A 17,952-nucleotide genomic window follows, 5' to 3' on the forward strand; every position below is an offset into this window, starting at 1 on the left:
AGATTTGGGCTTTGTGGGAAATAAGTTCACTTGGTTTAGTAAGAGGAAGAATAGACCCATATTTGAATGTTTGGAACGCTGCTAGACCTGCCCTAAATGGTTGATGTTATACCCTATAGCGGTGGCCCGAACCCTCCCTCGAATGTCCTCAGATCATAACCCCGTTTTTCTAAATTTTGGCCTAACCCCTTCAGTCCCTTCTTCTAAGTACTTTAAACTTGAGGCTTGTTGGCTTGCCGAACCCACCTTTGACCCAACTGTAATCACCCATTCGGCTGGCAGCTCGAATAGTTTAGATTTCAAACTTTTTAGCCTAGCGAACACTTTGTCTAATTGGGCTTAATCGAATGGTAATATTTTCAAGGAAAAAAAAAGTGTCCAGGTCCGACTTAAAGGTGCACAAATTGCCTTTGAAAATGACCCTTTCAATCCATTCTTTTTTGATTTAGAAAACGAGCTTCACTCAAAACGGGAAAACGTCCTTGACCAAGAGGAGCTTTATTGGCATTGTACATTTAGGACTGGTTGGTTAATACTTGGTGATAGAAACACTCACTTTTTTCATCTCTCTACTATTATTAGGAGGAAACACAATAGAATTACCTTGATAAAAGACGAGGTGGGGATTTCTTACTCAACCATTGATGGTATTAATTTGCTTTTCCTAAATTATTATAAGATTTGTTTCTCCTCTGAGTTAGATAACCCCCTTCTCCCATATTATCTCGCCAAAATATTGACTGTAGTTATTGTCCCTCTTTGGAAGAGTTGAAAGATGCGATTTTTGCCATAGGTAGAAATAAAGCACCGTGGGAGGATGGTTATCATGCTTTATTCTTTCACCACTTTTGGGATAGTGTGAAATCTGATTACCTGGCCCATGTTAGGAAAATATTTGATTCCCTTGAGGTTCCGAGTGCTATTAACTCAACTCTGATCACTCTAATCCCAATCATGGAGAACCCAACCAGAGTCAACCATTTTAGGCCAATCAATCTAGTCAATTCTAGCTACAAAATGATTACAAAAATTTTGGTCTATAGGATTAGGCCTCACCTTCATGATATCATTTCTCCGAATCAAAACAACTTCATTCCAGGGAGGGAATCGAAAGTACGTAAATTTTATAATTGCTTCAGAAATTATCCATTCCATTTTATAAAGAAGGGAAAGAAAGGTCTATTTGCTCTTAAACTTGACTTAAAGAAAGCCTACGATAGACTTGAGTGGTCTTTTATTGAACACTGCCTTCATTACTTCCATTTCTCAAATGCTTCAATCAAACTTATCATGAGTTGTGTTTCCCCTGTGTCAACTTCAATTTAAATTAATGGAGCTAGAACAACGAAGTTTTTCCTTCTAGGAGGATTAGACAAGGTGACCCTCTCTCCTCCTATCTCTTTATCTTGTGCCTAGAGTATTTGTCTAGAAAATTCATGAAGCTTGTGACCATAAATCTTAGGTTCCTTTCAGAGTTAGAAGGGGCGCTACTGAAATCAACCATCTCCTATTCGCAGATGACATTCTTCTCTTCGGAGAAGCTAGCTTGATACTCTTACTACCATGAACTCCATCCTTCACCTTTTTTTTCAGATCTCAGGGGAAAAAGCTAATGCATCCAAGATCATGCTCTACTTTTCCCACAACACTTCCACTGATATTAAAGATGAATTTGAGCAAGAGCTAAACATTCTTAGCACCAATGACCTAGGGATCTATTTGGGTTTTCCCCTTTGTCATAGAAAGCCTTCAAAAAATAAGCTCACCTCCCTGATTGATAAGATTACTTCTAAGTTGGCCTCTTGGAAGGCTCGGTCCCTCTCAAAAGCGGGGCGTATGATTCTTAGTAACTCGGCTCTCCAATCCATCCCTTGTTATCTTATGCACTCCATTGCCTTCCCGAATTCTATTATTACTAAGATGGATTCAATATGTAGCAACTTCTTTTGGAATGGTAAAGACAATAAAAGGAAAATAAACTAGATAGCTTGGAAAAATATTTGTAAGCCTAAAAACATGGGTGGGTTAGGTTGTCTAATTAACACACTCAGTCTTATCAGACTTTGTTGGAAGTTAGTCAATGATACATGTGGGCCTTAAAAATTATCCATGAGAAATATGTGCATAACAAGGACTACCCTACTAATTTCAAAAGGGGTTCCCATATTTGGAATAGTATAAGAGTGGGTTGGGATTTCTACAAAAATAGTCTTGCTTGGAAAGTGTAAAATGGGAAGCCATCAATATGTGGTACAATAATTGGCTGTTCGGTTCAAACCTTAGATATTTGATCCATGGCCCCCTTCTCCCTCATGAATCAGAGTTAACACTCAGCCACATTAGGGACAATGACATCCACATGATCTCCTTTAACCTCCCTTGCACACAATCATTAATAAAGTTAGAGCTATGACATTCAATAACAACTTGGACTCAACTTACTCCCTATGGACAAAACATAATTCTTTCAGCTCCAAAATTGCTCTCAATTTCATGAATGACCATCCTAGTGCCGAGTCTTGGGATTGGATCTAGGAGTGTCCTTGGCATCCAAAAATCATTTTCTTTGTTTGGCAAATGTGGTGGGGTAGGATGCCTACGAACGATAACATTAATTACACGCTCCCCATTTTCCCCAAACTCTGCACATTCTTTCCGACTTCAACTGAGGATATGAACCATATCCTTCGTATGTGCCCTCATGCAAATAAAATTGGGAATGTTTTAAATATAAGCACTAACTTGTCAAGCAATTTTAAAGATTGGTCAAAAGAAAATCTTACTTCTATGGCAATTTCTACCCATGCGCAAGTTCCTTGCAAGGTCATTTTTGTTTTTGCTCTTTGGTTCATTTGGCTTAGAAGGAATTTTATATGATGGTTGTTCTTGTTAAAAACCTTTGTTGGGCCGCTACTGAATGGTTCTATTTCCAGAATCACACTAAGGTAGGTAAAGTTCCTAACACCACCCCTCTTGTCGCTCGCCCTAACCATTGGCCCCCCTCCCCAACCATTGACCCCCCCCCCCTCCACCTTTTTATCTAAATATCAACACTGATGCAAGTCACGCAACTTTCCTTTGCTCCTCCAAAGAGGCTAACTTAGAAGCGATTTGTAGGGATAATATGGGTTTATGTGTTGAAGGCTTCCAATTCATAACCTATGCTTTAGATGCCACTGAAGCTGATATGAAAACCATTAATATGGCACTTCATTGGTTAAAGGGAAAAGGTTGGGAAAAGGTGATAATAGCCACGGATAATATGGTGGCTTGGAAGGAAATACACCATCCAAGTAACTTATTTACTAATATGTCTAGTATATCAAATGATTGCAGGGTGTTGAACCGAGAGCTGCACGACGTCACTATTGTCCATGAAGGAATGACTAAGAATGCAAAAGTTGACACAATAGCTAATTAAAGAAGCGAAAGGGATAGAAGAGATGGCTTTAACACCATTTGTATTTTGTCTAATCCTCCCCTGGTTTATATGAATATTTACATCTCTAACAGAGAAAATTGTTTAATTGCTCCTAATGATAGTGTCCATGGGAACTCCATTTCCCATGCTAGTATTGTAACTGAACCTGAACTTTTATTATTGTTCCTTTCGTCCAAAAATAAAGGAACTAGGAAGATGGTCTGATTTGTAAAGTCGGAAAGGAAATTCCTCACCAAGAGTCCCACGTGGAAAGTTGAACCTATGATGCACTCCCTCTATTTTTTTAATTACTACAAAAGTTTAGACAATGTTACTTTTTGATTCATTTAATGTGAAATAATGAGAAAAAGTGAAAAAATATTACTTTTTGGTGAAAAAAGAGAAAACAAGTACTCCCTCTGTTCCATAATATATTGCTTGTTTCTTTTTTACATGATCTCCAAGATAAACATTTGACCTTAGATATCTTCAATCCCTTATTAATAAATAAACGTTTTTTCACCAGATACTCCCGAGTTTTAATTTCAAAATATTCACCAGGTACCGCCATGTTTTCAAAATTCACCAGTTACTCCTTAGTTTAAAATATTATACCCATATGCTCTTAATGACAAACGCCGATTAATGTCGTTAGTTTCAAACCTCATTAAATCCTAATTAGGACTAATTAACCTAACTAAACCCTAACATCTAACTTCTAACCCTACCCTGCCCTAACCCCACTACCACCCAACCACCACCCCCATCCCCACCGCAGCCCACCCTAGAGCCTTGCCAGCCCCTCCACCTTTCCCCTACCCCCACCCCCACCCCTTCGATTTTCGCAACAAATCCTACCAGACCTTGTTCGAATCCCAAGAACCACCCCCCTTCCATTTTTGATTTTTGCAACAACTCCCACCAGACGAATCACACATTTCAGGTTGAAATGTTCGAAAATGAAAGGGGGTTGGAGCAATACAAATTTAAGATTGGGGGTGGGGGAGGGGTGCGAAAAGGGAATGCGGGTGGTGCTATGACGGGGGCACTAGTGGGGAAAGGGGGGCTGTTCCGAAATCGAGGGTGGTGGCACGGGGGAGAAGTGGCGGAACTGGGTATGGGTTGCCAACGGCGCAGGGGAGGATTGGGGGAACTGGGTATGGGTTGCGGGCAGCGCGGGGGTGGGAGAGGGGTGGGGGAACTGGGTTTGGGCTGCGGGTGGCGCGAGGGTGGGGAGAGGGGTTGCGAGGGGTTGGGGGCTGCAGGGGTGGGGGATGGGGGCAGCGAGGGGTTGGGAGGTTGCAAGGTGGGGTGGGGGGCAACATTGATGGTGGGAGGGTGGAGGAGCGATGCATGGGTGGTGGGAGGATGTGGGAGCGATGCATGGGTGGTGGGAGGGTGGGGGGTTAGGGTTAGGTTTATGGTTTAGGGTTAGGATTAGTGGTTAATTAGGGGTTTTAAAAAAATTAGGGTTAATGACTGAAGCTGGTTAATGTCGTTAGTTATTAAGGGCATTGGGTGTATTATTATTAAACTTAGGGAAAACTGGTGAATTCTGAAAACATGGGGGTAGCTGGTGAATTTTTGGAAAACTCGGGGGTATCTGATGAAAAAACCGTAAAAAAACAAAAAAAAGTTGATATTATGAAACTACACATTGAGGCAAATCTAAAAGACCCCACATGAATATTATATATATATATATGTATATATATATATGTATATATATATATATATATATGTATATGTATATATATATATATGTATGTATATATAAATGAGAATATTTGGTCAAAGATTTTAAAATTTGACCTCTAGAGAGATAAATCAGCACTATATTATGGGACGGGAGAGTATAATAGTTTTTCTTTTTGGTGGGCCAAGTACTTTAATTAAGAAAAGTTTAAACAATATATTAATTAAAAAGAAATAACTATAAAATGTAGCAATTAAAAAAAACAGAAAGAGTATAAAATCATGAGTTGTACCAGTAGACTAGGACGACTAAATTTGACATCTAGATTTTACTCCCTCCAATTCTTTAAGAATTGAAAAAGTAACAATGTATTTATTAAAAGGAAATAGACCCAAAAAAATTGTATAGATCAAAGAGAACTATGGGAGTATAAGATATCAAACATTTATTTTTCTATAGTTTTCTTAGGAGAATATATATATGAGGGCGGCGGAAAGGAATCTGAGTTTGGATCAACCATATATATAAGTTGAAGCAAAAGGATGCAGGAAGAAGTTTGGTGATTGGTTGCCTGGTGCACCTTCAATATACTCTTATGCATATTCAACAATTTTGCACAAAAGCTGTGTACATGCTTTATAGTTTATACTAACTCCTCTAATGTCGTTGTCAAAAAAAAAAAAAAAAAAAAACTCCTCTAATTATCTTTGTTTTCTACAACTTTTACAGTCTCTACCTCTATGGCATATTTTGGGTAACGGTAATATTTAATTACACAGTTTCATAAATTGCAAATCGATATGATAATTTCAAAATAAAAATATCGATATAATAAATTTACATATTGTGATAATCTAACAAGATATTAAATGATTATATTTTTTCTTATATACTTGAAAATAAACTGTCAAAATTTTAGCTCTACCGTCAATACATTTCATCCGAATAAACAAAAGTTAGAGAGAGAATTTTAAATTATACATATGCATAGAAGCATAATGTTTTTTTTTGTATTTCTATTCTTTGTGATGCTATGAGGCTATGCCCCTAAATAAGCTGATGTGTTTTTCATTTCTCACTTCTGCCCCCTTATTCTCTAAAATGATAATTAGATTAAATAGAATATTTCTAGGTAGATATAATTGTGTTTCAATAGTTGATTGTGGGAGTTTTCAGGAAAGACCACACCCCGGACGTGGGGAAAGCTACGTCTTCTCAACTCTTTTGATAGGAATGGGGTGTTAATATGTTATAGTTGTACACAATAAGAGCATGTTTGGTTTAATATTTTTATTCTTCAAAAAATGTAATTAATCATTTACTCCCTTTCTTCTTCTTGGGTTTAACCCCTCCTTAATTATTTGGTGGTAATGCACTTTCCTATTATTTTTACCTTTCCTTCCATCTTAAGTAACAAAATCTATTTTAAGGTGGTAATAATTACCATTCTTTTTCCATTTCATGGCTTGAACCAAACACCCGATAAATATAAGTATATAACAATCTTTGGTACCATCCCCCTTATCTTTTTGATTTCATTTATTTCCATTCCATAACACTAGAATTAATATGACGAACTAAAACCATAAAGAGAGATGGTGGAGCATAGAGATTATGAGGAATTATTATTTGTTTTCACCAACACGAGTTTATTATAATACTTTCTTATGTGGTTGAAAATTATACAAGGAACCCTAAACACTAGTACGATGTCGTGGCCTGGAAAGGACGCAAACTTTGTAATTGATCGTTTGGCCAAACAAAGAGCATTTAGGAGTTCAGAGTTTTTTGACATGGTTGTAAGTTTTTAACTAGAATAATACAAACTTTGACGGCTTCTCCCGTAATAATACAAACTTTCGATTATTATTTAATATTTCGAACTTTAAAAAAATTTTCCCTAGTGTGTCGTTACCGATTGTTGACTTATAGGAGGTGAACTAATTGGAAAAATTTCCCCTACCAATTGAAAAAGCTGCCACCTCCCCGGCCCACTAGATACCACCCCTCTCTCCTCCCTCCCCCCCCGAAACCACCCCTTCCCTCCCCCTCCCCCGAAATGGCCAACCCTTCCTTCTCCCATCCCGAAAATCACCCCCGACACTCCTTCACCCCCATCATAGCTCTTCCACAAAAATTAGGGTTTTATTTTTTTAGGGTTTCATCTTTTCGCTACATTTCTCTCCCTCTCTCTCTTTCTCTCCTTAGATCTCTACAATCATGGCGACTCAGATGAGCAAGAAGCGAAAGTTTGTCGCTGATTGAGTAGGTGAGATTGCTTGTGGTTATGTTATGGTTATTGGTGGAGCAGTTGTACTACAATGAATGGTAGTGGTGTTGGAGGTTGAAGATGGTTATGGTGAAGATGAGAGAGGTGGTAGAGGTTGAAAATGGTTGTGGTGGGGCTAGGGTGGTTTAGGTAGGTGGGGCTAGGGTGGTTTAGGTAGGTGGGGGAGGGGTGGCGGTGGTTATGGGGTGGGGCTAGGGTGGTTTAAGTTGGTGGTGGAGGAAGGATAAAGACTAAAACTCATTTTGTATTTTTCCTTTTTAAAAAATTCTTTTACATGTGGTTGTATTACAAGTTACAAGCCAGATTAACATATTTTAGGAATTTTAATATAAAATTTGATATATAAATAATAACTGAAAGTTTATATTATTCTAGTTAAATATTCCTAATAATTATAATTATTATTATCATTGTATTTCTTATTGTTCTTGTTGACCATAGTGATTAAAATCAATAAAATTGATATCTTTCAGAGTTTTTACTCATCTAGCTGTATTTTATTTTATTTTTTCTCCTGAGAGACATAAGTTTGTCAAACATCTGAATGATAAGAAATTTCTAGGTCATGTTCTCATGTACCACGGTTGCCAGAGAATAATTGATCAAGATTGTAGCAGTAGAAAAGCAAAAATCAAATCAAAGAGCTGACTTTTATTAAGTAGATAAAGTTTAAGGCAAAATATTATTCTTTTAAGACATAATAAACGTTTTATGTTCTTAATGCTCCATTGTTATACATATATGGTAGGAAACAGGAGGTTTGAACATCAAAGAATATATGCTTCTTCCAAGTGGGATCGATCACTATGCTTTCGGCATGTTAATTTATTGAATTATCAACTATTGCATTACTGAAGTTAGTATTACACTATTGGTTAAGCAAATTTTTCCATTTGGTCATGTCATTTTATCTGTTTTTCTTCTTCTTTGTTCCATCCTTTCTTTCGTTTCTTCCATTCCTATGTTCTTTTCTTTTAACTAATACTTCATCTGTTTGTTTCTTTTTGTTCTTCCTATTTTGATTTTCACGTTTGTCAATGCACGCTTTTAACCTTAAATATCCTTCATTGTGTATTAGTAAAAATTATAATGATTAATTATTAATAAAGTACTCATTGAGATGAATCAAAGAAAACCTCACATGCCTATAATTTTTTTTATCATATATGTTGAAATAATTTAGAAGATTCTCTTCAATTGTGAATAGTGTCAAGATTCTAAGTAAGAAAAACAAAAGATAACGAAGGGAGTATATTATATTAATATTTTGTCCAGTCATTTACTTGGGTAAGGCGAACAATATATTGCTTGCATAATTTGTTTCCGACCAAATTTATACAATGAAATATATATACTAAAGTGTATGTTTTTTTAGTTTTACTATTTGTGATCCAATGTAAAATTATGTAAATGATATTCTAGTGTACATAGATTCTTCTGATTGCAGCAAAGACTTTGCTCACACAAATATGGAAAAGGAACCTTCGTCTTTGATGAGAACATTAAATTTTGAATCTACCTCTAGACTCACAAAGAAAAAAAATAAAGAATTTGTGTATATATGTGATTGATATATATGTCATGTCTCAAGCTACATATGCCTTTGATGAGCTTCACATGAAAAGGGATAGGGACGGAATGAGAGTCATGACATGCATTTTAAAAGGCTTTTTCTTTTCTAATATTACCTCCGTATTTTTTTAGTTGTACCATTTGGTTTTGTAGCACTATTTATCAACCAAATTTATTAAGCTATCTCACATTATAATATAAGAAAAAACATAGTCAAGTGAGGTCTTACTAGATTCGTCTCAATGCTAGGATTTCAAGTATAAAAATTTTATAATTTTTATTTACACCCAATAAGAGATATAAACGTTCGAAAAATCGTCTCGGCAAATGTAAAAAAGCAAATGGTGCAACTAAAAAAAAAAAAGAGGTAGTATATATATACCTTCTACTCCCTCCGTTTCCTAAAGATCTTCCCACTTACTGTTCCTACAGATACCACGGAAAATCAAGTTGTGTGGGGGCATGGTGTGAGTAAAGTAAGAGAGAGAAAGGGGTTAAGATAAATAAACAAATAAAAAGGGGTTAAAGTAGGAAAGAGAAAGGGAGTAAAATTGAATTCATAATGTAATGGTGGACCATATGATAGTGACATGAGAGGGTAAATAGGGAAATTTGTTTTGCCAAATAAGAAATAAAGCAAAAGAGGGAAGATCTTTTGGAAACACCCTTAAACGGAAAGAGGGAAGATCTTTAGGAAACGGAGGGAGTAATTACTAATTTTTTTCGAAAACTTCCCTTTTATGATAATAATATATACTTCCTCAGTTCTTTAATAATTGCAACATATATGAGTTGCACATTTTTTGAGGAGATGAGAGAGACAGAGAAAGATGAAAAAGGGACTTGTGTGATAAGGAAAGAAATAGAGAGAAAACATAGTCAAATTTAGTAATGTTATAATCAATATCTATACAAATGTATTGAAAGGCGTGCATAAACAAGATACTGTGCCATGTGGCGCTCTTCCTAGAGAGTTTTAGTTCATGTAATTCGTGTCAATAAACAAAATTTAGAAATTGCGTAGTATAGGGTTTGATCTCGAGACCTCAAGTATATATATTAAAGTCTTAACCACTAGGCTAAGTTGTATCTAGTGTTATTCATAAAGTATCATATTAATAAATGAAATTTTTTCTTACCCGGGACATAGCCCGAGCCAAATAACTAGTTAAACTTTTAAATAAGGAAAATGTTGCAATAATAAAAGAACAGAAGAAGTATCAAAAATTGATGTAAGTGTGGGTTTATATACTTTATTTCTAGCTGCAAAAAGGCATAGAAATAATTCCAATTCCACAACATTACCCCCTTTAATTTGGCCCTCCACTTCAATCATCTTAAAGAAGATTGCTTCCATGGGCCATGCCACATTCTCCACTTCACCCACATATAGTTTTGGAGAAGTGTACAAAATTTGGGAAACCAAAAAACAAAGGCATTGATACCTTTAATAAATTCTCAACTATCACTAAACTTAGTCAACAAAATTGATATCACTCTTTTCTTTCTTAAAAGAAATGCTAAAGTAAAGCTAAAAGAAAGACCCAACACTAGACAAAAGAAACCAAAATAAAACAAAGTAATAGTTACAAAACTACCCATCTCTTCTCTCTTTTCCTTTCTCTATATCTATAAGCCTGTCTTAAGTTGCTCCTCTCCTTTTCCTACTCTCTCATATTGTTCTAATTATTCCCTCCTTTTTTTTCTTCCTAGAATTCATGGTCTTCTATTTTTCCATATCCGTACGATTGAGTTCTTCCTTTTTTCTTCTATATCCATATATTGAGTCTATGAAATAGTTACAAAACAAGTATTTTAAATCATTGTTATTTGACTCACAACTGCGTCAAAAATCCTTTTCTTATAGCAATAAAAAGAGGTTTGATTGAGTTATCTTTCATACTTTTGAAGTCAACTTATGCAAATTATTGGAAAACCAAAACCAAAATCCAATATAGCTAACTAGTTAGTAGTTACATATGAACCCAAAAGCGCCATGTTCTCTAAGGTTGTGCACCATATCATGCCCTGAATGGTGCGATGCTTTATTCCCACCACTACTTCCACCACCTCCCTTTGCCTTCCCTGAAGACAACTCCCAAACTAGCCCAACCTTTTCGCCTCTCGTCATCGCCATTATTGGAATCCTGGCCAGTGCTTTTCTGTTAGTAAGTTACTACGCCATAATCTCCAAGTATTGTGGGAAATCAGAGTCTTCAAATAACAGGAGCAGAGAAATTCATCCTTCAAATGATCAAGAATTATTTGATGAAGATTTCGATCCTAGCATTCGAAATAACCCTTCTTATCATGAACCTTGGCTTATTAGTACTCAAGGTTTAGATGAAGCTTTGATCAAAACTATCACAGTTTTTAAGTACAAAAAAGGCCAAAATGGTTTGAATAATTTGGTTGGAGTTAATGATTGTTCTGTTTGTCTAGGGGAGTTTCTTGAAGATGATACTTTAAGGCTTTTGCCTAAATGTAGTCATGCTTTTCATGTTGTTTGCATTGATACTTGGCTAAGGTCTCACTCTAATTGCCCTCTTTGTCGCGCTAATATAATCTCCACTCTTGCTCAACCAACTCCAAATAATAATCCTTCATTCGTCGTTCTTCACAACAATGATACTAATGCTCAAAATCATAATCATACTTTGTTAGAAAACCGCGTTGATATTGAACTAAGTGATCATAATCTGGAAGGAACACAACTGAGTGATGGAGTACAAGCAAGTGGGAGGAATCTACGAAAGACTCCATTTCGAGCTCTTAGTGATCTCGGAGTTAGAGTTCATGGAGGAGAGGATACGATGAAGAGGTCGATTTCCATGGATCATCGATATGAAACCCGAGTTGATGTTACTAAGTATAATCATGGAGAAGAAGATATATGCCAATTTCATGATCAATGTTTGAAAAGAGCAGGCGGTGAAAGCAGCAAGTCTGGTATATGTAATAACGGTAGTAGTAGTAGCAAAAGTGGGGTGTTGCATTGTGTTATGAGTAATGTTGCAATGAAACGATCGTTTTCAAGTGGTAGATTTTTGTTCAGTAAGAATGGCAGAGGAAAAAATGCAGTCATTCCTCTATGACATATCCCTACCAAAAAAAAGAAAAAGGGAAAACCACTTGTCTGGAAACATACACTATATATATATCACATATGTTGTCAATTGTGAGGATAATGATTTTGTAAACTGTCTGATATTAAGTTTTTTTCTTCTTTTGAACAATGATACTACCTAGTCTTCTTTGATGTATTTTCTGGCTTGTTAGATTGGAAAGCTGTCATAGAGAGTTTTGCTTCCTGCATCTTTTTTCTTCTAATTTGGTTTTTTGTGGGAATTAAGTGTACGAAAATGCGAAGCATAATTTGCTATGAATCACAGTTTTACACAGACTGTTTTAGTTCACTACATGATGTCCCATTTCTGGATTTGGAGTTGGATCGTTTGAACCCTGTGATTTACGTCGAAAAGTTCTGTCCAAAGTCATAAAAATTCTGGCCAAGATTTTGTATAAATTAAAGTAACTAAGTAAAGAAATTCACAAATTATATTAAGCATTACATTCCTGCCTTCATGTTTGTAAGCAAACAACTCTTCAAGACAAGCTTGAAATTCTAAGAGCACAATCTAAGCCAGCACAAACCTTTACATTATTGACCATAAAATGCAGTAACATTGAATTGATTTCCTTCGCTCACCATAGCCTAATCAATAATCTTGCATATTACATCAGCCAATCTAGAATAAGTGAAGACTGTTAATATTCAGGCGAGAGAGGAGTAAGTCACAATGTCCCAAGGGACTCATATATGAAAAGTCGGGTTATCTGGAGAATTATTATCCAACGAATATATGAGGAGGGGGTGTCTTGGTAAATTTCCTTGGTATAAAGCCCAATACTCACTCCTCTTCTCTATTTGGTCGCAAATAAGTTCTTCATTTAGCCTTTTTCGTATAACAATTGTAAAGTGATTCATGGGACAACTTAGGCAATCAGCTAGTATGTTAGCAAGAAAGGTACATCATCTCGCTCAATTATTATTCTAAGCATGTGATGAACGGCCTCTGCAATACTATCTACAGAAGTGAATTGGCACCCTTCTTCCACCTGCAATAAGAATGTTCATTTTCATAAAACTTCCCAAATTTTGGCCAAATAAAGGCATTTCTTTTTATAGCAAACCCAACAAAAATTGAAAAGTACGTCTTTTATAATGTAGTTTTGCCTAGCTAGGTAGTACTTTTGATTGTTCCAAATAAATGAAGCTTCGTTTGCAGAATCGTCAATTATTATGGAAAATGAGAATCTTGACGAGTCTTCCACGAGTACCATAGTTCCTCAAACCATCATCTCGAAATAAATCCTCCTTCTATCTTTTATTTGTTGCAACACTTTGGCTTTACTCTATTTACATACCCTAGTATGACCAAATTTTATTTTATAAAATGTTATCGGATCTATCTTACTATATATTTTTAACATACCAATTATGATTTTTACTCGTAAAAGTTAGATAAAGATTAATCGTCAGAGTTATGCATTAATGGCGAACGTGACATTCAAAGTGTTACAACTAATAAATGACGAACGGAGTAATAGGGAAAACATCTATTTTGAATAGTTCAATACATTAGGGAAGGGACGACACATAGTACACAGAGAGTGGAGTATGCAGTTCATGCACATGAGAATTTCAAGTGTTTATGACATATGTAGGAGCAATATGGTTTATTTGCATAACCAAAAACGGAAGAATGGACATAGATTATACTTTTCCTACACTGAGGTGTCCCAAGAATGGAGTGCTAATGCATATAGAGAATGTAACATAATGTAGCATAGTCATACATACCTTCACATTGATGGAATACAGGACTAATGGGTCCAAAGTGGTTACATTGAGGTGAAGGATGGTCAGACGAAGGGTTTGAAAACCGGAAACCAATTTTGATATTTGCCTCGGGTTTTTCTTCGAAAGGATTCGAAGATTTGCATGGGTTTCAATCAAGGTGACCTCAATGTCAGCAATTGAAGCTTTGCTCATTAAAGTGTACTTCTTACCAACTTGAGAGAAAGTGTGCTCAGAATCTGAGAAAAATTCTGCAAATGGTGTTAACATTGAGTTGTTTTCTCTGGTGGTGGGAATACCACCAGGTTCTGAATTCATAGTTGCTGATTGCTTTAGAAAATTCAGCTTCTGAACTTCAAATGAATGCACAAGATGCTCAAGCTCCTTCACAAATTCTATGGCACCACCAACTATGGAGGCCTGGTCACCCTGCAGAAACAATGGATGAAAATATCTCTGTTATCTAATTTGTGCTACAAGAATGGGTATACTTCCTCCGTTTTTTTAGATGACCCGTTTTGACTTTTGACGCTATTCACATGTGTAACTTTGACTATCTTTTGTGATATATCCTTAAGAAAAAATATAATCATGTGGGATCTTGTCAGATTCGTCTCAATGTATATTTTCATAATATCAATTTTTTGTAATTTGTGTTTATTGATAATTAAATATATAAAGGTTTAAAATAGTGCATTGACATGTACGCCCAAGGAAAACGGATCAACTAAAAAAAACAGAGGTAGTATATAAGAGCGCAATTTACTTCCTCTTTTGTAGAACTAGCTCAAAGCCTCAAAGTATACCCAATGGCGTGTAACAGTTTGCCTTTTCCGGATCATGTTTTGCAGGGGTCTGACAAATCAACACTGGAATTTGGTTCATGATATCAAAGTTTTATTTTTTAGAGAAAAACCTACTCGAAATCACATAATCCCTCCCCCTAATGAACGTGGTCACATTTGATTGAGGTTACTTTTAAGGAACTAAGTTAATTTTCCACAGCCATTTTATTCTGACTTTACCCCTCCATCACACCAATGTAGTTTGTATTCGAACTTCATTGTTAATGTTGTAACGAATGCAATAAAGCAACGAAGAATTGAGGAACAATCGACACAAGAATTTAACGTGATTCACAATTATGTCCATACAGCAGGGACAAGATATTTTATTAGATTTAGGAGTAAGAATACAGATTATAGAAGCAGAAGTTACTTATAGGGCTTATATAGTATCCTACTAATTAACCTAAACAGATGGGCCTTAACCCGAAACTAAAACACACTCGAAATACTAAACAGCATAATGAGACCCCCATGCTTGATTAACCTATCACCAGATAATTACTTCAAATTATAGTTCAAGAGTTAAACGATATTGTAATGATAGTAGAAAAAGTGTATGCGTAATTTACTAAATCTAGAAAGTGAACTATAAGTTTGTGAGAGATTTAGCGTGGCCAAGAATCAAGGACATATAATGTAGCAATTATAATACAAAGAACCTACTCAAAATCAAACAAGTTTCCCTTTCCCACTATGCATGTTCTTGTGCATGTTTCATCAATTAAGACAGTTTATGCATACTAAACAATGTACGCAAGAAAAATGAGCTCAAAAACTATGAATCAGAGATGAAAAAAGCTAAAAAATACTGACCCTCTGAGCATAAGATTCAGGCATGAGAGAACGTAGAACAGCAAGGTGCTCATTCATCTGCTTACGTCGATTTCTCTCAACAGTAATGTGAGTCATCCTCTGAGTCTCAGCTTCTTCTTTGTTCTTACAAACCTTTGGCCTTCTTCTCCTTTTCTTCCTTCCTTGTACCCCTAAATCCACCCTCCGGTTTTGGATTCCACGAGTCGAACACTGACCCATCGAGCCCAAACTCGACATACCACCAAGATTCTGAGGCTTTTCATGTACTGGAACATCTTCCATAAAGCCAAGATTACATCCATATTGAGAGGAATTTAGCGTTTCATAGACCATGAAGTTAAAGATATCATTGTAGTTAGGTATTGCTTCAAGGGCCATTTTCTATGCAAATCACTATCCTAACAAAGATAATAGCAATGAAACAGGGAAGAATAGGCCTATAAGTTATAAGGAGGTGGAGGTAAAGGTGGAAGGTAGAACAATCAAAATAAATAGACTAAACCAAAAATACAAAAGGTGCACGTGAGGGGACAAACTGCTTCAGGAAACTCTGTTTCTCTCTCTACTTTCTCTCTCTTTGTATCTGAAATATTAACGGTGATAAGCTGAAGATGCTGAGTTCTGAGAGCAGAGTTACTTTTGTTTTGTTCCACCTTCCCAAATTCAAAAGGATGCTACCCAAGAAACTGCCATGGTTGATGGTTTATGCTAGGGGAAGGTGAGAAGGGGGACCTAACAAATTTGCATGAAAATGAGAATACTTACAATATAACAAGCTGAGGAAAAGTTACACCTCAAATATTCAAAATTATCAAGTTATAGGGTCAGGGACCTTGAGAGAGGTTCTTAACTTCACTCGTAACCCATAACCCATAACCCATAACCCATAACCCATAACCCATAACCCACAGATTAGTGGATTCCTAGATGAAACACTTCGTTACTCATTTAATTACCTCGTATTAACGTACTACAATTAAGATGAACTAGTAATGATACACAATAAACTGTCTTGAATTCCCCTCAAAAAAAAAAAAATGAACTGTCTTGATTTAATGTCCAATGTCTCAACTTCAAAAGATGTTTGATTCTGAAGGAATAGGGCTACAGCAATGATAGGATAGGTCACTCCAAGGAATTTTACATAATACTAAACAAAGACAATTGTCAATAGCAAAGGTCTCAGTAGGGAAGAAATACTTCCCCATCATAATTGTGGGAATTGAGAATTAGTCCATCAATCATGGCACACCTTACAACCAAAAGTGAAATTTAACTTTTCCCAAAGCTACGATATTATGACTTCAAGTCTTCATATAACCTCAAACAACCATGTCGGATCCTCATTATTCCTAAAGAGGTATGCACACTTCGACACTTTATTTTAGACCAAAATCATAGAAAATTTTCTTAAATTAGTCGAGTCAGGCACTTGGACATGTATTTGTTCCGGAGACAAATATACGACTATAAGTAATGTATGCCACAAATATGTGAACTACACAAATGATAAAATATACACAAGCACACAACATTAATATTGTACTCACTCGGCTCAAAATAAATTGTCAAATTGTTCTAACCCATCACCATTACCAATATAAAGACCAACTATTTTAATTCGGTCGCTCCCCAACTCCACATGGGTTAGGAAAGGTAGTAATAAACCAATAATATTTTAGAAAATGTGACAACTTTTCTAAACATACTAAAATAGTATATGTGACTCTAATATTTATAAGCGAGGGAGTATACGTCATCAAAATTTAATACTACCTTTGTTTCATATTATTTGCAACGATTTGACATAAAGCATGAGTAGAATATGCCGAATCATTACAAATAATATCAAACGGAGGTTCTAAAAAAAATGATCCGGTGTAACACACAATAAACAGATACTCTGAGCATTATATGATAGGGAACATAACGTAACATGGTCCCCAATTGACACAAGTGGAGATCAACATTAGTCATCCACAGTCCATACTACTCAAAAGCCGTCTACAGAGGAGGTTTTAATAATTTGAAAAGGAGGGAAACTGTTTTCCTCATCAGGTGAATAGGACGGATGGTGGACCTTGGAAAATGGTCATGGTCCAAGCTGCCAGATTTTACATCAGAAGGATTCATGTGAAATCTCTCCCCTCTAAAAGTATGTAATAATCATTATAATATGTGTGTATGTATAAATATAAAATCAAAAATGTTTAGCTTCTCCAGTATTTCGAAGCATAATAATATTAACACATTGAATACCGACAATCTTGGTATCTACGGTATAATACAATCCCTAAATAAATTTTCCCTCTGTTCTACAGTCCCTTTTGCCAGCTGAAAGAAAGGCATACCAGAAAGCTCATCTTTACATGAGAAGAAACAAACATACAATGAAATCATATTCACATTAAGATCTGTATATTATAGATTTCCCCAAGAAAAAACAATATA

General features: G+C 35.8%; 2 protein-coding genes across 2 annotated transcripts; one reads left to right on the forward strand and one right to left on the reverse strand.

Moving 5' to 3' along the window:
- The first annotated feature begins 10,187 nt into the window (after window positions 1-10,187).
- On the forward strand, window positions 10,188-12,398 carry LOC104908176 (putative RING-H2 finger protein ATL53). Its single transcript, XM_010697261.4, has one exon. The coding sequence runs from the start codon at window positions 10,959-10,961 to the stop codon at window positions 12,072-12,074; it is 1,116 nt and encodes a 371-aa protein (XP_010695563.2). The 5' UTR covers window positions 10,188-10,958; the 3' UTR covers window positions 12,075-12,398.
- Window positions 12,399-12,519: 121 nt separating this feature from the next.
- On the reverse strand, window positions 12,520-17,929 carry LOC104908174 (transcription factor bHLH71). Its single transcript, XM_010697260.3, has 3 exons — window positions 15,502-17,929; window positions 13,844-14,269; window positions 12,520-13,098 (listed from the first exon to the last, which is right to left on the reverse strand). Exons 1-3 carry the CDS (start codon window positions 15,877-15,879, stop codon window positions 12,988-12,990), a joined length of 915 nt encoding a protein of 304 aa, XP_010695562.2. The 5' UTR covers window positions 15,880-17,929; the 3' UTR covers window positions 12,520-12,987.
- Window positions 17,930-17,952: the final 23 nt, after the last annotated feature.

Source organism: Beta vulgaris, chromosome 5, assembly GCF_026745355.1.
Source record: "Beta vulgaris subsp. vulgaris cultivar EL10 chromosome 5, EL10.2, whole genome shotgun sequence".
In the NCBI taxonomy this organism is placed as follows: domain Eukaryota; kingdom Viridiplantae; phylum Streptophyta; class Magnoliopsida; order Caryophyllales; family Amaranthaceae; genus Beta; species Beta vulgaris.